The 19,559-nt window shown below is 35.8% G+C and overlaps 1 protein-coding gene across 4 annotated transcripts; it reads left to right on the plus strand.

Moving 5' to 3' along the window:
• Nucleotides 1-2,869: 2,869 nt before the first annotated feature.
• On the plus strand, nucleotides 2,870-9,640 carry LOC132631713 (uncharacterized). 4 transcript variants are annotated; one of them, XR_009579022.1, is made up of 10 exons: nucleotides 2,870-3,041; nucleotides 3,157-3,285; nucleotides 3,450-3,489; nucleotides 7,069-7,144; nucleotides 7,233-7,433; nucleotides 7,541-7,753; nucleotides 7,857-8,256; nucleotides 8,353-8,411; nucleotides 8,505-8,581; nucleotides 8,701-9,640. XR_009579022.1 is itself a non-coding variant. In XM_060347395.1 (8 exons), exons 1-7 carry the CDS (start codon nucleotides 2,999-3,001, stop codon nucleotides 8,211-8,213), a joined length of 1,059 nt encoding a protein of 352 aa, XP_060203378.1. In that variant the 5' UTR covers nucleotides 2,870-2,998; the 3' UTR covers nucleotides 8,214-8,256; nucleotides 8,353-8,421. The 4 variants fall into 4 exon arrangements, 2 of the variants coding, with proteins under 2 accessions (XP_060203378.1, XP_060203377.1); XR_009579021.1 differs by having other exon boundaries at nucleotides 2,871-3,041; nucleotides 7,857-8,411; XM_060347395.1 differs by lacking the exons at nucleotides 8,505-8,581; nucleotides 8,701-9,640 and having other exon boundaries at nucleotides 8,353-8,421.
• Nucleotides 9,641-19,559: the final 9,919 nt, after the last annotated feature.

Genomic DNA, 19,559 nt, shown 5'->3' on the forward strand with positions numbered 1-19,559 from the left:
ATAGATTCATTTGGTATGATTGTCTCATTGGAATCATTTGGTACAGTTGTCTGATTGGGGATATTAGAGAAAGGGAAAATATGAGAATTTGCAGGTTTAGGACTAGGGAAGATGGTGGTTTGAGTGAATGTAGGATCTGAAAATGAAAAAATATGTTCATAAAAATGCACATCTCTAGACACAAAAATCTTTTTGGTTGCTAAGTCAAGTAATTTGTATCCTTTTTTATTGTTAGGATATCCTAAGAAAACACAACATTTAGCTCTTGGTTCAAATTTTCCTCTATTTTGAGATATAGTAGATGCATAAGACAAACACCCAAAACATCTAAGAAACTGATATGTAGGCTTTTTCCCAAAAAGAACCTGATAAGGTGTTTTTCCTTTTAAAACCTTTGATGGCATTCTGTTAATAAAAAATGTAGCAGTCAAAATGCATTCTCCCCAATATTCAATAGGAACCCTTTGATTGAAATAACAAGGCTCTTGCTATCTCAAGTAAATGCCTGTGCTTTCTTTCAACCACCCCATTTTGTTGTGGGGTGGCAACACATGAAGTTTGATGTATAATACCCTGTGAATTGAGAAAAGTCGAAGCAGCATTGCTACTTCCTAATTCAAGGGCATTATCAAACCTGATCGCTTTAACTTTAGTATGAAATTGTCTTTCAACCATTTTAAGAAAACATTCTAGTACTGTAAAAGCATTACCCTTGGTACTTAGCAAAAATGTCCATATGGCTCAGATACCATAATAGAAATAATTAGCAATGAAGATATCGAAATTTTCTGTATATTCCATTAAAAAGAAGAGCTCCTATATGTAAAAGTGTATTATGCTATTTAGTGAATAAAATAAATATAAAACCTATATAAATTTGTCTAACTCCTATTGGCTATTCACAGAATACTATGTAACCAATTATTATTCCTCCATACAATGTTGTATACTAACTCCTATTGGCTATTCACAGAATACTATGTAACCAATTATTATTCCTCCGTACAATGTTGTATACGTGTAGAAGAAATAGAAGGTTCTTTTATTCCATGTATATCCTTTGTATACAACTGTCTCTAGTCTGATATCTGAATTGGGTTGTGTGTTTCACACTTATTTAGGCCAAATGACAAATTATTGAGGAGGATGAAATTGACTTGGGCCTGGTCCAATTCTTTTGACATCAACGAAGTGTCTGAGTTCCTTTGTCTTGTACTTGTCTCCTTTGTTGAACTCATAACCCTTTTTCCCTTTTCTTCTTCTTCACAATTTCTCTGTAAATAATCTGAATCAAATTCATTTTTATTCTTAACAAATATTGAGCCAGTCTTTCACAACTTTAAGCTTGTCTTTATTTTCACCGCATAGTCATGGAAGAAGGAAAAAGGACCTTAGAGAGATCATATTACGAAAAAACGGGGAATAAGGCTTATGTCCTTTTTAATAGTTAGGTTCTGAAATTAGCATGTGTAATACCTAGATTACCCTTCTTGAAACTACCAGACTGTCCAAACCGTTTATCTTTTAAGCTTCAATTAATAATTCGGTCAAAATCGCTCATTTTATTTAATTAGAGGTTAAATGTGCTACGCCGAATATCACAAGGATTAAAAAAGGAATTACCCAATAACTCAAGGACCAAAATAGTTATTTTCCCTTTCAAATAGAAGTGTTTTCTTATTAGTTGTTAGTAGGCATTTGGACATGCAGTTTGAAACCATGAGATGAAACCAGCGTTTGAACATGCATTTCATCTCATGGTTTCAAACCATGGTTTAAAAACCCAAATCATCTAAAAAAGGCATGATTTAGGGTTTCAAACTATGGTTTCAAAAATTTTAAATAAAAAATTTGATTCATAAGTTTATATTTTGTAGAAAAAGACCCATAAGTTGGTAGATATCTTTAACAATTACTCCCACCAACCATTTACCAACCTCATTAACTTCCACCAACCTTTATTTATGTCTACCAACCTCATTACTATTCATGTTAATTTTCGTTTTTATTGAACTAAAGTTTGATCAATTGATGTTGTATTTTTTAGAAAAACCTTCTAGTAGCGTATTAATTTTGTTATGAACTATGACTTGGTCATTTGGTAAGATTGTATAAGAATTGAGAATGTGTTGTTAGTTTTCACAACTTGTGAGGTTTTTATGTCTATAAGAGAAAATACAACTTACAATATCCAAATTGCATGTCCAAACGGCTCCTTACTTTTTCGAGAAAATATGTTAACTTCACTTTATGTTTTTACTTCTTCTTCTCCTTTTTTTTTTCCGCAACTTTAGTACGTTACATATATTTTGATGCTAAAAGTTTTAATAAATGTGCTCAACTACTAAAACTTGTTTTATTATATAAATGAATTTATCCTGTCACACAGGTGAAACTAATTATGTAACTGAAAAAAAAAATACTAAAAATCTACAGAGAGAGTGAGAGATTGATAATATTAAGAGTTAACTAGACATAACATTTATAAAATCACCTATCATATCTTGAAATAAAAGAAGGAAAATGGCTATAATTTAAAACAGTGAGGCACAAGACAAATAAAGAGAAGAAAAATGTAGAGTTGAGAGCTAACTCACTTAATGAGCTTCATACGTTTCACATTCGAGCTGCAAGGTTCATATACCACCAAAGGATGTGGTGCAGCGGATGAGGCTCCTCCTCCTTTAATCAGAGGTATCGGGTTGATTAAAAGTTATATAATCTCCCATGATGTAGTAAAATGAATATAAAAAAAGTAAGAAGAAGAAAAGTGTTTATAAATTTAAAATAGAGGGGGGAAGTATGACTTTTCACATTAAGTTGGAGGACTAAACCAGAAAATAATAAAGGCAAGCAACCCCAAATTAGGCACCCCACGGAGAAACACACACCTTTGTCCTCGGTTGGGTCGAAGTTTGTCATCAAATTCTAGTATGAAACCCTAATTTATATATGAACCAAGAATAATCACATCCAATTGATTAGTTTTCTTCCAGCCATGGACGCTCAGAGAGCTTTGTTGGATGAACTAATGGGCTCAGGTATGACTGAACATGTCAATCATTCGTTTAGTGTCTTTTATTGTTCCTAATTCAAGTTTAGTTATCTTTGATTTGGTTTACAGAGTACAGTTTATTTTGATAATTTGTTATGTAGCTCGGAATTTAACTGAAGACGAGAGGAGAGGGTACAAGGAAGTCAAATGGGACGACAAGGAAGTTTGTGCATACTATATGGTTCGATTTTGCCCACACGATCTCTTCGTCAATACCAAAAGTGATTTGGGTCAGTTCCTAAATCCTACTCCTGTATTTGGTTCATGAAAAAACTGTTTCTTTAATCATGGAAATTGAATTTATATGTCTGGGATAATTTTACTACCTACATTTTGGCCTGGAATGGGATGTTAAAACTATTCCTGATTGTTTTTGACTTGTTGTTTTATGTAGGACCCTGCCTTAAAATTCATGAAGCAAAGTTGAAGGAAAGGTAAGATGAATCTTGCTTTTGTTCTCTGGGACTTGCTATTTTTGTTTATTTTTTGGGCTCAAACTGATCTATATTTCAGGCCTTCATGCAGAAATTTAGTTACTTTTCTTGGCAATACTTCCGTCCCTCACCAAATTAAAAAAAAAAAAAAAGTTGATATACTGTTATCTGCCAACGCGACTTGTGAGGTTTTGACCTCTACTATTTCTATGGCAAGCACATGCTGAATGGTCCAATTTTCTTAGGGTTTGGTCTATTCCACACATTTAACTAAGAATAAGAACAAAGGATTTCGAAAATTGAAAAAAAAATCAAGTGCTGGGATGGGAAGTATACATAGAAAGGCAGAAAAGGAGATTTAGGCAACTTAATTGACCTACCGGACTCTAAAGAAAGGGTACCACTTATTTGAAAACTCGAAACTTACTGAATCGGAGTTTCCTTAGGTAGCCACCGACCTACAGTTATCCTTAAACTTCCGTGCTTGGTGCAGAAGAAGCGAACAAAAGTACGCTCGCTTGCTGTCTTGTTCTCGATTGGATCAAACAAGTTCATCAAGACACCAGGAATGACAAAAAATTACTCAGTATATCCCATTTTTATATGGTACTAACGTTACTTTAAGAGAATGGTCTTTTGCGTGGCTATTACTTATTTTTCGAACATTTTCAAAATATTTTTTATCATAAAAGTTTGTGATTTATATTTCTTTTTATGTAGTTTCGAAATATGTAACTTTTATTTCAAATAGATTAGAGTAATTTATGAACTCACCCCAAAAAGGAAAAAGAAGATTGTTTGACCCTATTACTCTAAATCTTGTCGTCGTTTTTAGGATAAAAAGAGTAGTTTTTGTAACGAAGTGTCTCAACATGATGGTGGATGAAAGGAAAGTTGAAAGCTTGAGCTTCAATTGAAAGTTGAAAGTTACATTTCCTCAACTTTTTAAGAAGGGTAGTTGAGGAAATGTAAGGATAGTGGCGGTTGAGTGCTACTTATCCAAAGTTCCGTAGAATGCTTGACTGTGATTTTAGTTCTTTTCAGTTGACTGCCTTGTCTTGAAATTTTCTTCAAGTTGGAACTTTTTTATTTATGGAGTAAGGTATTTCTTGCCTGTTTGGCTAAGCTTCTGGGAAGCCAAAAGTGTTATTTATTTATTTATAAAATAAAATATGCTTACTTTAGAGAGTTGGGGGCTTGGTCAAGCTTTTGAGGAAAAGTAAGGTATTTGATTAAGGCCCCGTTTGGACATGGTTTGAAACGTGGTTTCAAACCATGTTTGGACATACAATTTGGATATTTTAAGTTGTATTTTCTCGTATAGACATAAAAACCTCACAAATTGTGAAAACTATCAAAACATTCTCAATTCTTATACAATCTTACCAAATGAGCAAATCATAGTTTATAACAAAATTAGTACACTATTAGAAGACTTTTCTAAAAAATGCAACATCAATTAATCAAATTTTACTTCAATAAAATCGAAAATTTAACATGAATAGTAATGTAACTACTATTTAATATAATCTTCCCACATAAATTGATGGGGGTAATTGTTAAAAATATTTACCAACTTATGAGTCTTTTTTTACAAAATATTAACTTATGGGTTAAATTTTGTATTTAAAAAAGTTGAAACCATGGTTTCAAACCCCAAACCATGCTTTTTGGATGATTTGGGTTCAAACCATGGTTTCAAACCAGGTTTCAAACCATGACTGAAAATTGATGACCAAACGCTGGTTTGAAACCATGGTTTGAAAATTGATGGCCAAACGCCTACTAATAGTTGAAGTTGTTTTTCAAAAGCGGAAAAAAACTTCTCTCCACAAGCACTTTTTGAAATTGGTCAAGCACAAATTGTAGCTCTAATATTGGCGAAAGTGTTTTTCGAAGTGATTAACCAAACACAAATTGCTACTCTCCAAAAGCACTTTTTTGAAATTTACTTGTGAAGTACTTATCAAAATAAGCAGATTTTGGAAGCTTGATCAAACAAGCTATTCATTAAAAAGGCATCAAGGAGATGCAAATTACAAAAGACCCAAAATACATAATTGTTTTAGTCCCTTTACAGTGTGTCAATCTAATTCCAGGGAACTAACGAAGCCCAAAAAATAGTCAATGCTAATTACAGGGCCAGGGGTTATGCTGGTCCAACGAAAAAGGTTAAGCAAACATCTAGAATGGTTTGGAGTTGAGATTCCATCAGAACATATTCGATTCCTCTTATCCACAAACACCAAAGAATGACTGCAAGGATCATCACCCAGATTTTCTTGATGGTCTTGTCAACTCTCCATACGTTCTAGCTTGTATATGCCTCTCCAAATTAGAACTTTTGAACTACAGTTCAGCCAGATGGTTCCATGCTTGGAGCTTGATACTCTTATCTTTTCTCAGTATGGTTCATATGGCTGGTGAAATCCACTGTCAAATGTCTGTCTGCCTGCAATTTGTAGAAACTTTGTTCATTTCTTATGATTGGTTGCCAAATAGTGATCCAATGTTTAATGGATATGACCGTTACATAATATCTTGATTCAAAATAGAACTTATGCTGTTACTTTCTTTAAAGGATTGCAAGTTCTTCCATTTCAAAAAAGAAAAGAAAAAGGATTGCAAGTTCTCAGAGCTTAGCTTAATGAAGCTGCAAATAATGTAAAGCAAACAAGATTTCAATCTTGTGGTAATTAACATAAGCAAGGTTGAACTGCACACCTAGTTTCAGCTTAATTCTTTTGAGTGGTAAGGTCATCATACCATAAGTTTTAAATTAGCTTCTCAACAACCAGTCTGTCAGTTATGTTGGAATTATGGTAGTTGCGTGACAGTAGCCATACTTGAGCTGGAAAGAGTGAAAAGGAAGCCTCAAAACTAGTTTCGTCGGTAGGCTACTGAGAGCAGCTGTTGGAATTCTGTATGCGTTGAAAAGCTTTCGCATTGAGCTTGAACCCGTCCAAACTCATCAGTCAGCAAACCTTCAAATCTGTAATAATAACACGTGATAGAGATGTCAAAAAACCAGTGCAAACTGCTATAGGACAATAAATGAGCAGCATCCTTTAGGTTCCAATGTTCTTTTTTATTTGAAAAGGTAATACTTCCTTTAGGTTCCAATGTAGTGTCAAGCGCAATGGCTTCCATGTTTGTTGCTCTGCATCAAGGACAATCAGCAGCAGATCCAATATTTTTTGTTTTATGCCACAGCTTTGGTATTGATGCAGCTGCATGTTTTGGCTGCTGAGTTATAGTGAAGTATGAAATTGAAATTTTGATCACTGGTCCTCTTTAAAATTGAAATTTTGATCACTGGTCCTCTTTATGATGGAGTACCAGCTTATCCCTCCTATGATTAGTTGGTACCTCATAACAATTTCATCTCTTAAATCATTTACTGGTGTATTAATCATCCCTATTTGTACGGAGGTCTTCTAGTGCTGTAGCTTGAGTGATTTTACCTGCCTCTCCAAAAGTCACTTATCTCTTCTTTTGTGCATGCAAGATTATTGTGCATTAAGCATTCTCTGTACGCCACTATTCATTGTTCTGAAAGTTTTTTATTTCCTTCTTCAGTTTTGAGAACTCTCCGAGACACGATTCTTATGCTCCCAAGTTTGAAGCAGAACTGGCCCATTACTGTGAGAAGTTGGTAGGTTATTGACTGACGAGTTTCAGAGTTCTGTTTCAATGTGTTCTCTGAATGAATATCTGATATGCTTAATTTGTTGTTATCATAGGTGATGGACTTGGATAAGAAAGTTAGGCGTGGTCGGGAACGCCTTGCTCAGGAGGTTGAAGTTCCCCCACCTCCTCCAATATCAGCAGAAAAATCTGAGCAATTATCTGTCTTGGAGGAGAAGATTAAAAACTTGCTAGAACAAGTGGAGTCTCTTGGTGAAGCTGGGAAAGTTGATGAAGCTGAAGCTCTCATGAGAAAGGTTTGGCTGATAATACCTTCCTGCTTAATTCATTTTTATCTTGAATTTTGCAATATCATGGTGGTAGAGTCTTGTGACAGTATCCGGTCTTGTTGATATTCATGTAGGTGGAAATGTTAAACAGTGAAAAGACGGCCTTGAGTCAGCAAACACAGCAGAACAGTGCACTAATGATTGCACAAGAGAAAAAGATGGCTTTGTGCGAAACATGTGGTTCGTTTCTTGTCGCAAATGATGCTGCAGAGAGGACTCAGTCTCACGTCACTGGTAAGCAGCATGTTGGCTATGGGATGGTTCGAGATTTCTTATCCGAGTACAAGGTATTGCTTTTCTCTTCCTCACAAAAGCACAGACTGCAACCATATTTTTCTGCCTTTAGTTAATAATGATATTCTACGCAATGGACTGTAATGTTGCTTCCAGGCTGCTAAAGAGAAGGCAAGGGAGGAGGAAAGGTTAGCCAGGGAGAAAGAAGCAGAAGAAAGGAAAAAGCTGAGGGAGAAAGAAAATGACAGCAGACGACGAAGAAGTGAATCATCTGACAGGGACAAGCACAAAGATCGAGATTATGACAGGGAACGGGATCGCTACCGAGGAAGAGATCGTGGCCCTGACAGGAATGGCAGAGGAAGCCGTGATTTCGAAAGGGGGTCAGATTGGAAACATGGGATTTCCAGAAATGGGAGAAACAGAAGCAGGGAGAGACGCGATAGAAGCAGGTCACACTCTCCTATTAGACATGGTTCCAGGAGGTCCAGGAGTCCAGTTCGCAAGTATTAGAGGAGTATAAATCGTAGATGTCTGAACTTTGAAATTTGAAGAGGTAGACTTTTTTATAACTCACCAATTTCATGAATGTATGCTTTCGGGTCCTAAGTGCCATTGCCATCATGTGTAAAACTGTTTTTTGTTCTCACAGCTCTTTTGAGACTATACCATCTCCCTATCATCAATATAATTAGAGAAGAAAGGGTTGAGGTAGGTATAACTTCATTGTCGTGACTCTTTAATGATCTATTTTGGTTTAACGTTCTGATCCCCGCTCATCTGGGGTCACCTATTTTCATGAAGTTAAAAAACAGATTCATTAGTTATGCATGGATAATGCTGCTAGAGGGAGATCCTTGCATGGTTATTCCTTAAGTGAGGTAACAAATTTTATTAAATGTGGATTGCAGAATGACTTGCTGGCCATCGTTGGTTTAGTTCCTTTACCTTTTGGTCATTTAGATGATAAAACAAAATCTTTTTTGATTTGGTTATTCAGATGGCTCAGAGCAATTTAGTGTTAATTGTTATTGCATATTTGGCGTGTCAGTGAGCTCATGAATATGAAAGGCTCCATGTAATTTGTCTATCATCCGAGCTCAGATAGGTAACCTCTATTCTGACTTACTTACCATCCCTCTACCTTCTTGTGTGTGGAGCTAAAATTCATGCAGGCAGCATTGTGGACATAAGGCAGCTAATGATTCTAATGTGCAATCAACAACTGATCATTGAATAGGTAATAGTTGCAAACATTAAACACGCGCTTATTTGTCCACTTGGGTTAGTACCTGCAGGCTTCATGTATAGTATCACTTTCTCAGACATTTCCTCTTAACGGATACATTATACGTTCCCTCTTCCTGCAATTTATTTTACTGCAAGGAGATGGGTATCTTCAGCTCAGACTAAGCTCTAGAAATGTCTGCCTGTGAAATTATAGAAACTGTGTCTAGACTAGATTGGCCAAGGCCCCTGTGCTTAGCACAGACCCGATGTAGTGATTATCACTGTGGCCAGCTACTGAAGAATATTTTGCGAACTCTCTTTTAGGAAGCAAAAGTTAAAAAATTCTACTTCCACTCTGGTGAAGAACAGATGATATGTATAATGGCTTTTCAGCATCACCTTGGGAGTCCTTCAGCAAGAATTTACTGAGATCAAGCATGAAGCTGAGCATCATGTTCCTCCATTCCGAAGAGAACATGTATTGGCAAAAAAATTTGGTGTTGAGGAGTTTTTGGTTAGAAAGCATTTTGTGGAAGGATTTCAGAGAACGCAAAGTTGACTTAAATCTTCCACTGCGATACCCAAGGTTTATTTTATCATTATTTTTGTTCTTTTTTCATGACTGTCAGAAAAGTTAATTACCAACAACTTTTTTATCACTAACATATGGTCATTACGGCTAATAATAGAATTAATCAAGTTCCAAGGAAGGGTTTGGCAAAATTAATCTTGAAAAAGGTTTTGGGAGCTTGGTTTTACATGATCTAAAGATAGCATTATCCTAAAACAGACATGGATATATCCCCTAAATATTTCAACAGTGGGCAGAAGATTAATTTTCATTCAATGTTGGATCGAAGTATGTACACTAGGGGTGTTAAATGAGCGAGTTGGGTCAAATTTTGGCGGGTCAAAAGGTTAGGTTAATAAATAGGTCATGGTTCAATCCGTTTAAAATTTATTTGGGTCAAAATGATATAGTTTAGAATGAGTTAAAACTACGAATTATAACATAACCTGCCCGATCTAAAATTATCAAAGATGTTCCAGATCAGATGGCTTTTAGTTTGTTAAACTAATTCGTTTGCTTTGATTTACCACTAATTTCCTTGTGGATTTCCCTTAAAATAATACAAAGTGAACTAAAATTTTGAACAAATTTTGTTCAGATAGGCGCGTTTCATTTAGATATCTACTTGTTCGACAAGTCTAGTTGCTTGGATTTGAACAAGTCTAGGACTTTCTTTCTTTTATAAACGGAAAAGGTATATTTGAACGTTATGTAACGGAACAGTCACCACTACCAACTTTGCGATCATAGTCCTACATGGCAAGTGTAGCTTGGCCTATCTGCCCTCCCCCCCCCCTTTTTTTTTGAGGAAGGATGATCCTTCTATTTGGACAATCCCTCATGTAATGACCAAGCCCTTGGCACTTATGACATCTTCTGTTAATCAGTGTTTTAAAAGACATTTTTTGGACTTGCTCCGGGGTGGAGCACTGACAAAATGCCTCGAGGCTCACGCGTGGGGCTTGATTTTGTGAGACTCATGTCTTAAGCGCCGGAAGTTGTGGTTGTGATGATATATATGCCGAAATTGAAAGCTAACTATGTCGAGCGAAATATAAATTTATGCCTTTATTTTATTATGTTGAATGTTGAAAGTTTTGCCTTGTCCGGCATAACTTATGAGATGTTATAATACATATGTCGAAGCTAAATGCTAACTATGCCGGCCGAAATTTAATTTATGCCTCGGCAAAAGTGCTAAAGGGCAAATATTGAAGACCACAAATTTGAAGGGTAAAAATTAAAAACCACCCAGAAATAGTGGCATTGGTGTGAAAACCCCTAAAAAAAAAAGAGTATTAGTATTGAAAGTATCTCAAGATGGAAAAAGAAATTGAAAGAAGGAAAAATCTAGTAAGTGCCTACTCACTCCATTCATTTTTACTTATCCTGTATATTAAAAATAATTGTCTATTTTTACTTGTTCACTTTGGAAAATCAAGAGATAATTTATCATTTTGTTCCTATTTTACCTTTATTATTAATTATTAGGTTGGAAGCTTCAAGGAATTATTAGTTAATAATTACGGGTGATATAGTAAAACTGTTATTCCATTTATGACTCCTTAAGGAATGTGCCAAGTCAATACAGGACAACTAAATATAGAGGAAGTATTATAAATGATATGTCGTATAGTGATGAAAATGAATGTTAGTTACTGTGAAGATAAACTATAATCAGTGGCAAAGCTACATTGTATCAAAGGTGGTCAATTCAAGAGTCCGGAACCAAAATGCCCCCCCAAAAAAAACATTTTGAACCAAAATACCCCAATAAAAAAAATGTTACCAAAATGCCTTTAGCGCAGTAATTTATTGCACTATAGCTAAATTACTGCGCTATAGTCCCTCCTTTTTTTTTTCGGCCCTTTTGGTTAACCCTTCTTCCATTACACTTTTTAACGTACTTTGACCATAGATTAATCATGCTTCGGGACCCCGAAACTTCAATATTTTATATAGAACCCTACTTATTTTTGTGCGATTAATAAGGTAGGATCAATACATCAAGGATACACAAAAGTTCGGATGGCCGTTTTAGTGGTTGAAAAGTGCTCGAACGCCATTTTCGTTTGAAGGCTCGGTGACATTAGCTTGAAGTTCTTTACGAATACTTAAACTTGTTCATTAATAATTGATCAAAAGTTAGTCAAAATGGCAGCATTCATACAAAAAAAATAAACTTAATTAAATTTCATCATTCATAACCTTGAGTAGATGAAAATACTTAAACTCGTTCATTAATAAGAAACCCAAACTTTTTAAAATACAATCATCAAAGTAAGAAAAAAACTTAAAAAACATTCATCAATTAATGCCCTTGAGTTGATCTTCCGCTACCACCGCGAGATGTGCCACCACCGCGAGATGTGCCACCACCACTAGAGGTACTTCCACCACGAAAGTTTCCTCCACCACGAGAGGTACTTTCACCGCGAGATGTAGTTTGACCACCATGCCGTAAGGGACACTTGCGCTTATCATGACCAACATAATTACAAAATGAGCATTTTCGAGTGTATCTCCCCGGTGGAACATCCATTTCATTATGAATACGCGAGTATGCATTCTTTCTGAATTTACGGATAAATGCTTTATTTGCAACCATTGAAAATGGATCCGGTGGCCAATAACTCTCACTGCCAAGTGGGTAGAACCTTCCAGCATACGTTCTTGCATAATTTTCAACTGTATATTCCTCAGCCATGTACGAGGAGGCGTTCTTTCCCATTGCGATAAAACACTTGAAGGCATGAGAACATGGCATGTGATATGATTGCCACTTGGCGCATGTGCATGTTCTCGGAATCTCACAAATTGTGTGGACGTTACCTCCTTTACCTTGGTGCACACTTGTTGTGAGTTCAAATATGCGCTCTGCAGGGTTGTACTCCATCCGGTCATGCTTCTGAGCCTTATATTTATGGTACTCGAACAGTTTTGACGGTTTTGGCATCCATCTTAGACCTTCTGTTGCATGTGCTTTGGCCTCTTTTGATCTACTGACGAATCGCTCCACAGCCTGCTTAAATGTCATTCTCACCATTGCGGTGACGGGTAGTCCGTGTGCAGATTTCAATAAGCCATTGAATGACTCAGAGCTGTTTGTTGTCAGCATACCCCATCACCTACCTTCATCCTAGTGTAATGTTCATTTGTCTTTATCAATTGTATTCAACCAGTGGAAGGCTTCCTCATTCGCCCGCCTAATAATGTCCATCTGCAGGTTAAACTTCTTCTCCTGATGCTCTGTTGCAGCCGCCCACATCCAATTGCAAAGTGCTGGGATTCGATATGCCTTTTGGAAGTTTGCCTTCAAATGCCTTAAACAATAACGATGGTAGGCAAAGGGTGGCTGCCACCCCTGCAAATTGAACATATTGTGCAATATGCCAGCATTTCTGTCTGATATCACACATATTCCCATGCGATCCTTAATAACGTGTTGCCTTAAGTAGTCCAAAAACATACCCCACGTACTAATGCTCTCATTAGCTGCAATTGCAAAAGCTAGGGGGAATATAGCTCCATTTGCATCCATTCCAACTGCTATTAGCAGCTTTATGTCATACTTCCCGTACATATGTGTTCCATCTATTGATATTACAGGCCGACAATGAGCAAAACCATCAATGCATGGTTTGAATGCCCAAAACACAAAATCAAAATATTACCAGGTACACCAGGCTTCGATTTGAGCTTCCATTCAACAACAACACCATGATTGAAGTGTTGTAGAGCCGCCATGTATCTTGGCAACTTCTTGAAAGAGCCCTCCCAATTGCCGTAGACTATCTCATGTGCACGCCTACGCCCAAGATACGCCTTCCTTCTAGTAACAGTTTTGCTATATACTTTCAGGACGGCTGTAATACAATCTTTAATAGGGAACCTGAAAAAGTTAAAATATCAGCATATAATAACGAGGAACATTATATTAACACCAAAAATAAAATAAACTTAGGCGAAGGGGATACCTTGGGTTTTTTCCAATGTCGCCAACTAATACACGCGCAACCAAATTAGTATCTAGATTACAATGATCATCTGTGAGGTCACCCATATCACAAGTGTGCTTTGTGTAGAACTTTGAAATAGTCCACATCTTTTCAGCAGTTTCCTTACCACAGAGCATCTATTCGCAACCTTGATATTTTCGCTTGCAGACCAATCGCCAAAGTTTTCGTGTGGAATCGTCAACTTTAAACTCTCTCATCCCCTCGATGCAATAAATCTTAACAGCCCTTTGCAATGATATTTTCGAGCTGAAAATCATCCCTTTTTCAATATGAGCCTTTTGTTTTAAAAGATCCACTGGCTCTTTCCACAAACTTCACCGAATATGATCATCATCCCTAGTAAAGACAAAGGCATCTGGGCGATCTTGAAGATGATCAAGATAGGGGATCTCATCGAATGCCACTGAATCGGCGTCGACTCTTGCTGTTGAAATTGGATTTGCGGCTGAACCAGAGTCGACTCTTGCTGTTCAAATGGTTGCTGTGAATTCAGTTCCTCCTCGTGTGCCGGACTGTCCATAATGTCTTGCAACAGTTCTACTTGATGTTGAGGATTAGTTCCAAGCTCAATCTCATCGTCACTTTGCTCATCATCACTTTCCTCCGCATTAGGTATTTCCTCACTATCGCTGGATGATGTTACTATATAATTCGGATAATCCGGACCATCCATAGCAGGCCTTTGCCTATAATTTGGTGCAACCACCACGTTCTCCCTACATAAGAAATTAGGGTGTTTTAACTACTACACATCAAATAACACTATTGATGTTAAAAAAATAGACGTATCGATAGTAATCAACTGCACCGAAACTTGAGGAAGGACCATCGCTTTGAGTTGTTGGATAGGCTGAGGATGTTCCAACCTGATTTCTCCATCCCGATTGAGGAGACCGTCCGATATGATCCATATCAGGTGTATAACCCCTAAATAATATAATCGACATCATTAGTAGCATTCAAATGCCACTACACATAATAATAATAATAATAATAACAATAATAATAATGAATATTTACCACTGCCCGTCAAATTGCTGACTTAAACTATCCAGAGGCATTTGGCTAGTCAAAATGCTTTCATAAGTACTCATGTCAGGGTAATTGTGTTGATAAGTAGGTTCCGCTTGAATGACATCGGCCTGAATTATAGACGGGGCTTCCCGACGAGGTCTATTTTGGGCTTCCTGAGGAGCCCTAGCCATGAATTCAAGTCGATTAATGGGCACCTTCTCCATATACATTTCAAGGACGTTGAAAGTTATGCATTGCCTATAATCATAAGGCGCCTTCAAATAATCAGTCAAAGAATCATCGTCTTGAATTTACCATTGTCCATAACTAGTTACACCTTGCGGCGTAAATGACATTGGATATTTTTCAATTATATTTAGATCAAAATCACTTCTACTAACTTGTAGTCTATTATACAAGGCTTGGAGTAGTTTTGAGAATTTTAAGTCAAGTGGAAATTTAACATGGTATTTTGGGGAAGAATCATAGCGCAAATTATTTTCCTCGAATATAATTTGTTCATCCCAGAATAAAGAAACTCTAATTCTTGGAACATCTGCCATATTTTGAATAATTTAGGAGGAATACAAAAATGCAAAAACTAGATGAAACTTCAAATTTTTTGCTTTTTTTTTTCCTTATACGAACTCGGTATTAATAGGATTTGAAGTTTGAATATAGAACCAACGCATGCATGCAATTACAGTGTCTTGCAGTGTTACGTCAAATCAAATTAAGTATGGAGTGTTGCATAACACATGAAATAACTGCGTTATGTCAGAATAGCGCAGTAAATTACTGCGTTATTCTGTCGCAGCGCCTCACAACGCAGTAAAATAATGCGTTTTGATAGAATAATGCAGTAATTTAATGCGTTATACTAGTATAACGCAATATTTTACTGCGCTATACCGCCACATCATATTGTCACTTTAACTGTTAAACAGAAAAACGTCATGATTCGAATCAAACTTTATATAACGTAATTTGACGAATAACTGTTACCAACACAACATTCCACACAAAATTGAGTTACGATGTCATTTTTTGACCAATTTAGAGATATTAATTGTGTTATATCGTTCACTCCAGCAAACATCTTTGAAGCAATGGGTAGGGCCTGGGAACTAGGTGATGATGATTTTCATTACTCAAATAACCCTAATGACAGATTCAATCGAGAATACAATAATAAAATGAGAGAGGAGTGGGATTGGCGTGTTAGGGAAGCTGTAGCACTGGAGCACAAGTTAGCGTCAGTAGGGCTTAAACGCCCAAAAAACACATGCTATGTCAATGCCTCGCGAAACTCCACAAGAGTTTAATTTGGCTCTTAATCGTTTTCGCGAAGAGAACAATCGGATGCAAATACGTTACCATAGGGTAGAATATGGTATACATGGTAGCACAAGATTTAGATCCAAGTGGGATTCGGACTGTGAAATGTCATGTCCAATGAAGATTAATATTTTTCTTATAATAAGGTAAGTAGGTAGGGTCATAAAGACCCTCCCCCTCACCCCCCCCCCCCCCCCCCGAGGGTACTTGAGGGTTTGCAACTATATAAGTAGCCATTTCTTTTGTTATTAGACTACACTATATTCAATGTCGAGTAGTAGAAACTCAGCTTGGTCTTTACTCCTTCCAAAAGAACCAAATAGCAGTGATGATGAGAGTTCAAATCATAGCAGTTTTTCGAGCGATACCAGTGATTTCAAACTAGATGAGCTAAATCCCCACCTTCTTATAGAGCGTAATGATGATTTATGCAATGTGAAATATTCAGATCCGCGGGAATATTATTGCGGTTTACGCTGAGAATGGTCACATCGGCTTGCCGAATCAGAACGTCTTGTTCGTGACTTGAAAAATCTCTACGCTCCAATCCCAACAAGGTACTCCTTAACCATGCCTCAAGTAGGTCCAGAAGCTTGCGAGCTTGCCGTGCAAAGGATTAGAAAAGAAAATAACAGAATGCTGGCAAGACGATGTAGATTTTACATGCTAAAGTTGGCCGAAGAACAAGCATCATCAACCGGTAGAGAACTAACTGCTACTGAAAAAAGATGTGTCTTAAGAAACCGCCAATATTTTTCTGAGGACGATATTGAGGACTTGTACTCTGATGATGATTAAGAATGTTGTGATTTTAGTTTTAAGTTTAATTTATGATTATGCTGTTATTTTGAAGAATATTAGTATGTTAAGTATTTTCATCTACTCAAGGTTATGAATGATGCAATTTAATTAAGTTTTTATTTTTATTTTGTATGAATGCTGCCGTTTTGACTAACTTTTGATCAATTATTAATGAACAAGTTTAAGTATTCGTAAAGAACTTCAAGCTAATGTCACCGAACCTTCAAACGAAAATGGCGTTCGAGCACTTTTCAACCACTGAAACAGCCATCCGAACTTTTGTGTATCCTTGATGTATTGATCCTACCTTATTAATCGCACAAAAATAAGTAGGGTTCTATATAAAATATTGAAATTTCGGGTCCCGAAGCATGATTAATCTATGGTCAAAGTACGTTAAAAAGTGTAATGGAAGAAGGGTTAGCCAAAAGGACCGAAAAAAAAGGGAGGGACTATAGCGCAGTAATTTACTGTGCTATAGCAGTTAACGGAGCCGTCCCCGTTAACTGCTTTAGCGCAGTAATTCCCGTTAACTGCTTTAGCGCAGTAAATTACTGCGCTAAAGACATTTTGGTAACATTTTTTTTTGTTGGAGTATTTTGATTCAAAATGTTTTTTTTGAGCATTTTGGTTCCGGACTCTCAATTCAATTGTACATATTTTATAGAAAAATTATATCGTGTATAAAAGTCCAATATTATATTTTATGAAAGTTACACATTAGATAATGTACACTCTTGAAACAACCGAGCACTGCGGCTCAACAGTGACAAGCAAGGACACTTTGAAAAGTTTCACTCAGACCTTTTTCAACTTTAAAATGACACCACTTTCATCCAAGCATTTACTATCTTATGAAAGAAGACAAATAGATACATAGGTAAATAAATAATTTATGTAATTATGTATTAAAACCCCACCAGACATATATAAAAGTTGAAATTTTCTTTAAAGTCTATTTTACTCTATTTTAATAAGAAAATCTGAAACTGAAAATCGTGCGCTAATGTAAATTCTAATTTTAATAAAGGATCTTTATATTTGTGATTTCATTAGTATATTATTAATTTTTATTATATATCTCAAAATTTTATCTCAATTAAATATTTATAAATATTACCTTTTCAACTAAACTTCTTATTGGAAACCCTAAAAACACATCAAATTTAGTGCTTTGTTGGGGACTAAGTAACTACCAGTAAGGAGGAAAAGTGGCAAGTTTATAATTACCTAGCTAGGCGAACATAGGAAACTAAAGGTTCCGCCATAGATTTTGGTTCCAAATTATAAAATAATATTTAAATTCTAATTTTTTTATTTAATAAAGAGAAAAGGGGCAAATATAGCCCTCAACTTTGCAATATGGAGCGGATATATCTCTCGTTAAAAAAGTGAGATAATTATACCCTTGCCGTTATACAAATGATGCATATTTGCATATTTAATGAATTAAAAAATTCTTTACCTTTAAATTTCAATTAAAAATTGCAATGTGGCTATTAAAAAATAAAAAATAAAATGAAAAATCAAAAAATTGTTCATTATCCCTGTGTTAACCCATTTGTAAATCTCTATCAAAATCACTCAAAAATTTCACTAAATTATCCCAAATTCAGGTATGAACTCCTTGATCTTTTGGAATAACACTCTCGAAAAGAAGCTCGCTTACGGAAATCCGAAATTTTGAACTTGAGCTTGAAGCTCCTTCAATGGCTCTGACAATGAACTTAAAAACACATCATCCTTTTAAACATTCTTCTTTGATGCAATTGTGGTAACTGCCTGCCTTGAAGCCACCATAGTTCTTGCTGCAACTGAACTTTCTCCATTTTCTTTGCTACTCAAACTCTCTTCTTCAATCTCTTGGAGCTTCCAAAAACATTGGCTGAATGGGTGTAAAATTTATTTCTTGTTTGCCCAATTTCCCTGCCTTTGTCCCTGCAAAAATCTCTGATGGCCCCATACTCAAACCTCGCCGCGTTGTACTGAAAATCTCAGATGGTCTAAACTAAGTAGGCGTTTGCGCGTTTGGCCATCAATTTTAAGTCGTGGTTTGAAATCTGATTTGAAATCATGGTTTGAACCCAAATCATCCAAAAAAGTATGGTTTGAGTTTGAAACCATGATTTTAACTTTTTTAAATATAAAATTTAACTCATAAATTAATATTTTATAAAGAAAACTCGTAAGTTGGTAAATATTTTTAATAATTACCCCCATCAATCATTTACTAATCTCATTAACTTTCACTAACGTTTATTTATGTCTATCAATCTTTAATTTATGTGGGAAGATTATATTAAATAGTAGTTACATTACTATTCATATTAAATTTTTGATTTTATTGAAGTAAAATTTGATTAATTGATGTTGTATTTTTTAGAAAAGCCTTCTAGTAGTGTACTAATTTTGTTATAAACTATGATTTGCTCATTTGGTAAGATTGTATAAGAATTGAGAATGTTTTGATAGGTTTCACAATTTGTGAGGTTTTATGTCTATAAGAGAAAATATAATTTAAAATATTCAAATTGTATGTCCAACCATGATTTCAAACCATGTCCAAACGGGGCCTAAGACCCCTTCTAAGCACCTTTGTTTTTGCACTCATTGATGAACTTTCTTCATTATCAGCCATTGAAGGAGCTTGAAGCTCAAAGTTGAAAATTTCAGATTTCCGCAAGCGAGCTCCTTTTCGAGCGAGTGTTATTTCAAAAGATTGGGAATGTCTTGAGGAGTTCATATCTGAAATTTGGAATAGTTTGGTGAAGTTTTTGAGTGATTTTGATGGAGATTTTCAATGGGTTAACATGAAGATGAAGCACAATTTTTTGATTTTTGATTTTTTTCTTAAAGCCGCATTGCAATTTTTAATTGAAACATAAC

Source organism: Lycium barbarum, chromosome 3, assembly GCF_019175385.1.
Source record: "Lycium barbarum isolate Lr01 chromosome 3, ASM1917538v2, whole genome shotgun sequence".
NCBI lineage: Eukaryota > Viridiplantae > Streptophyta > Magnoliopsida > Solanales > Solanaceae > Lycium > Lycium barbarum.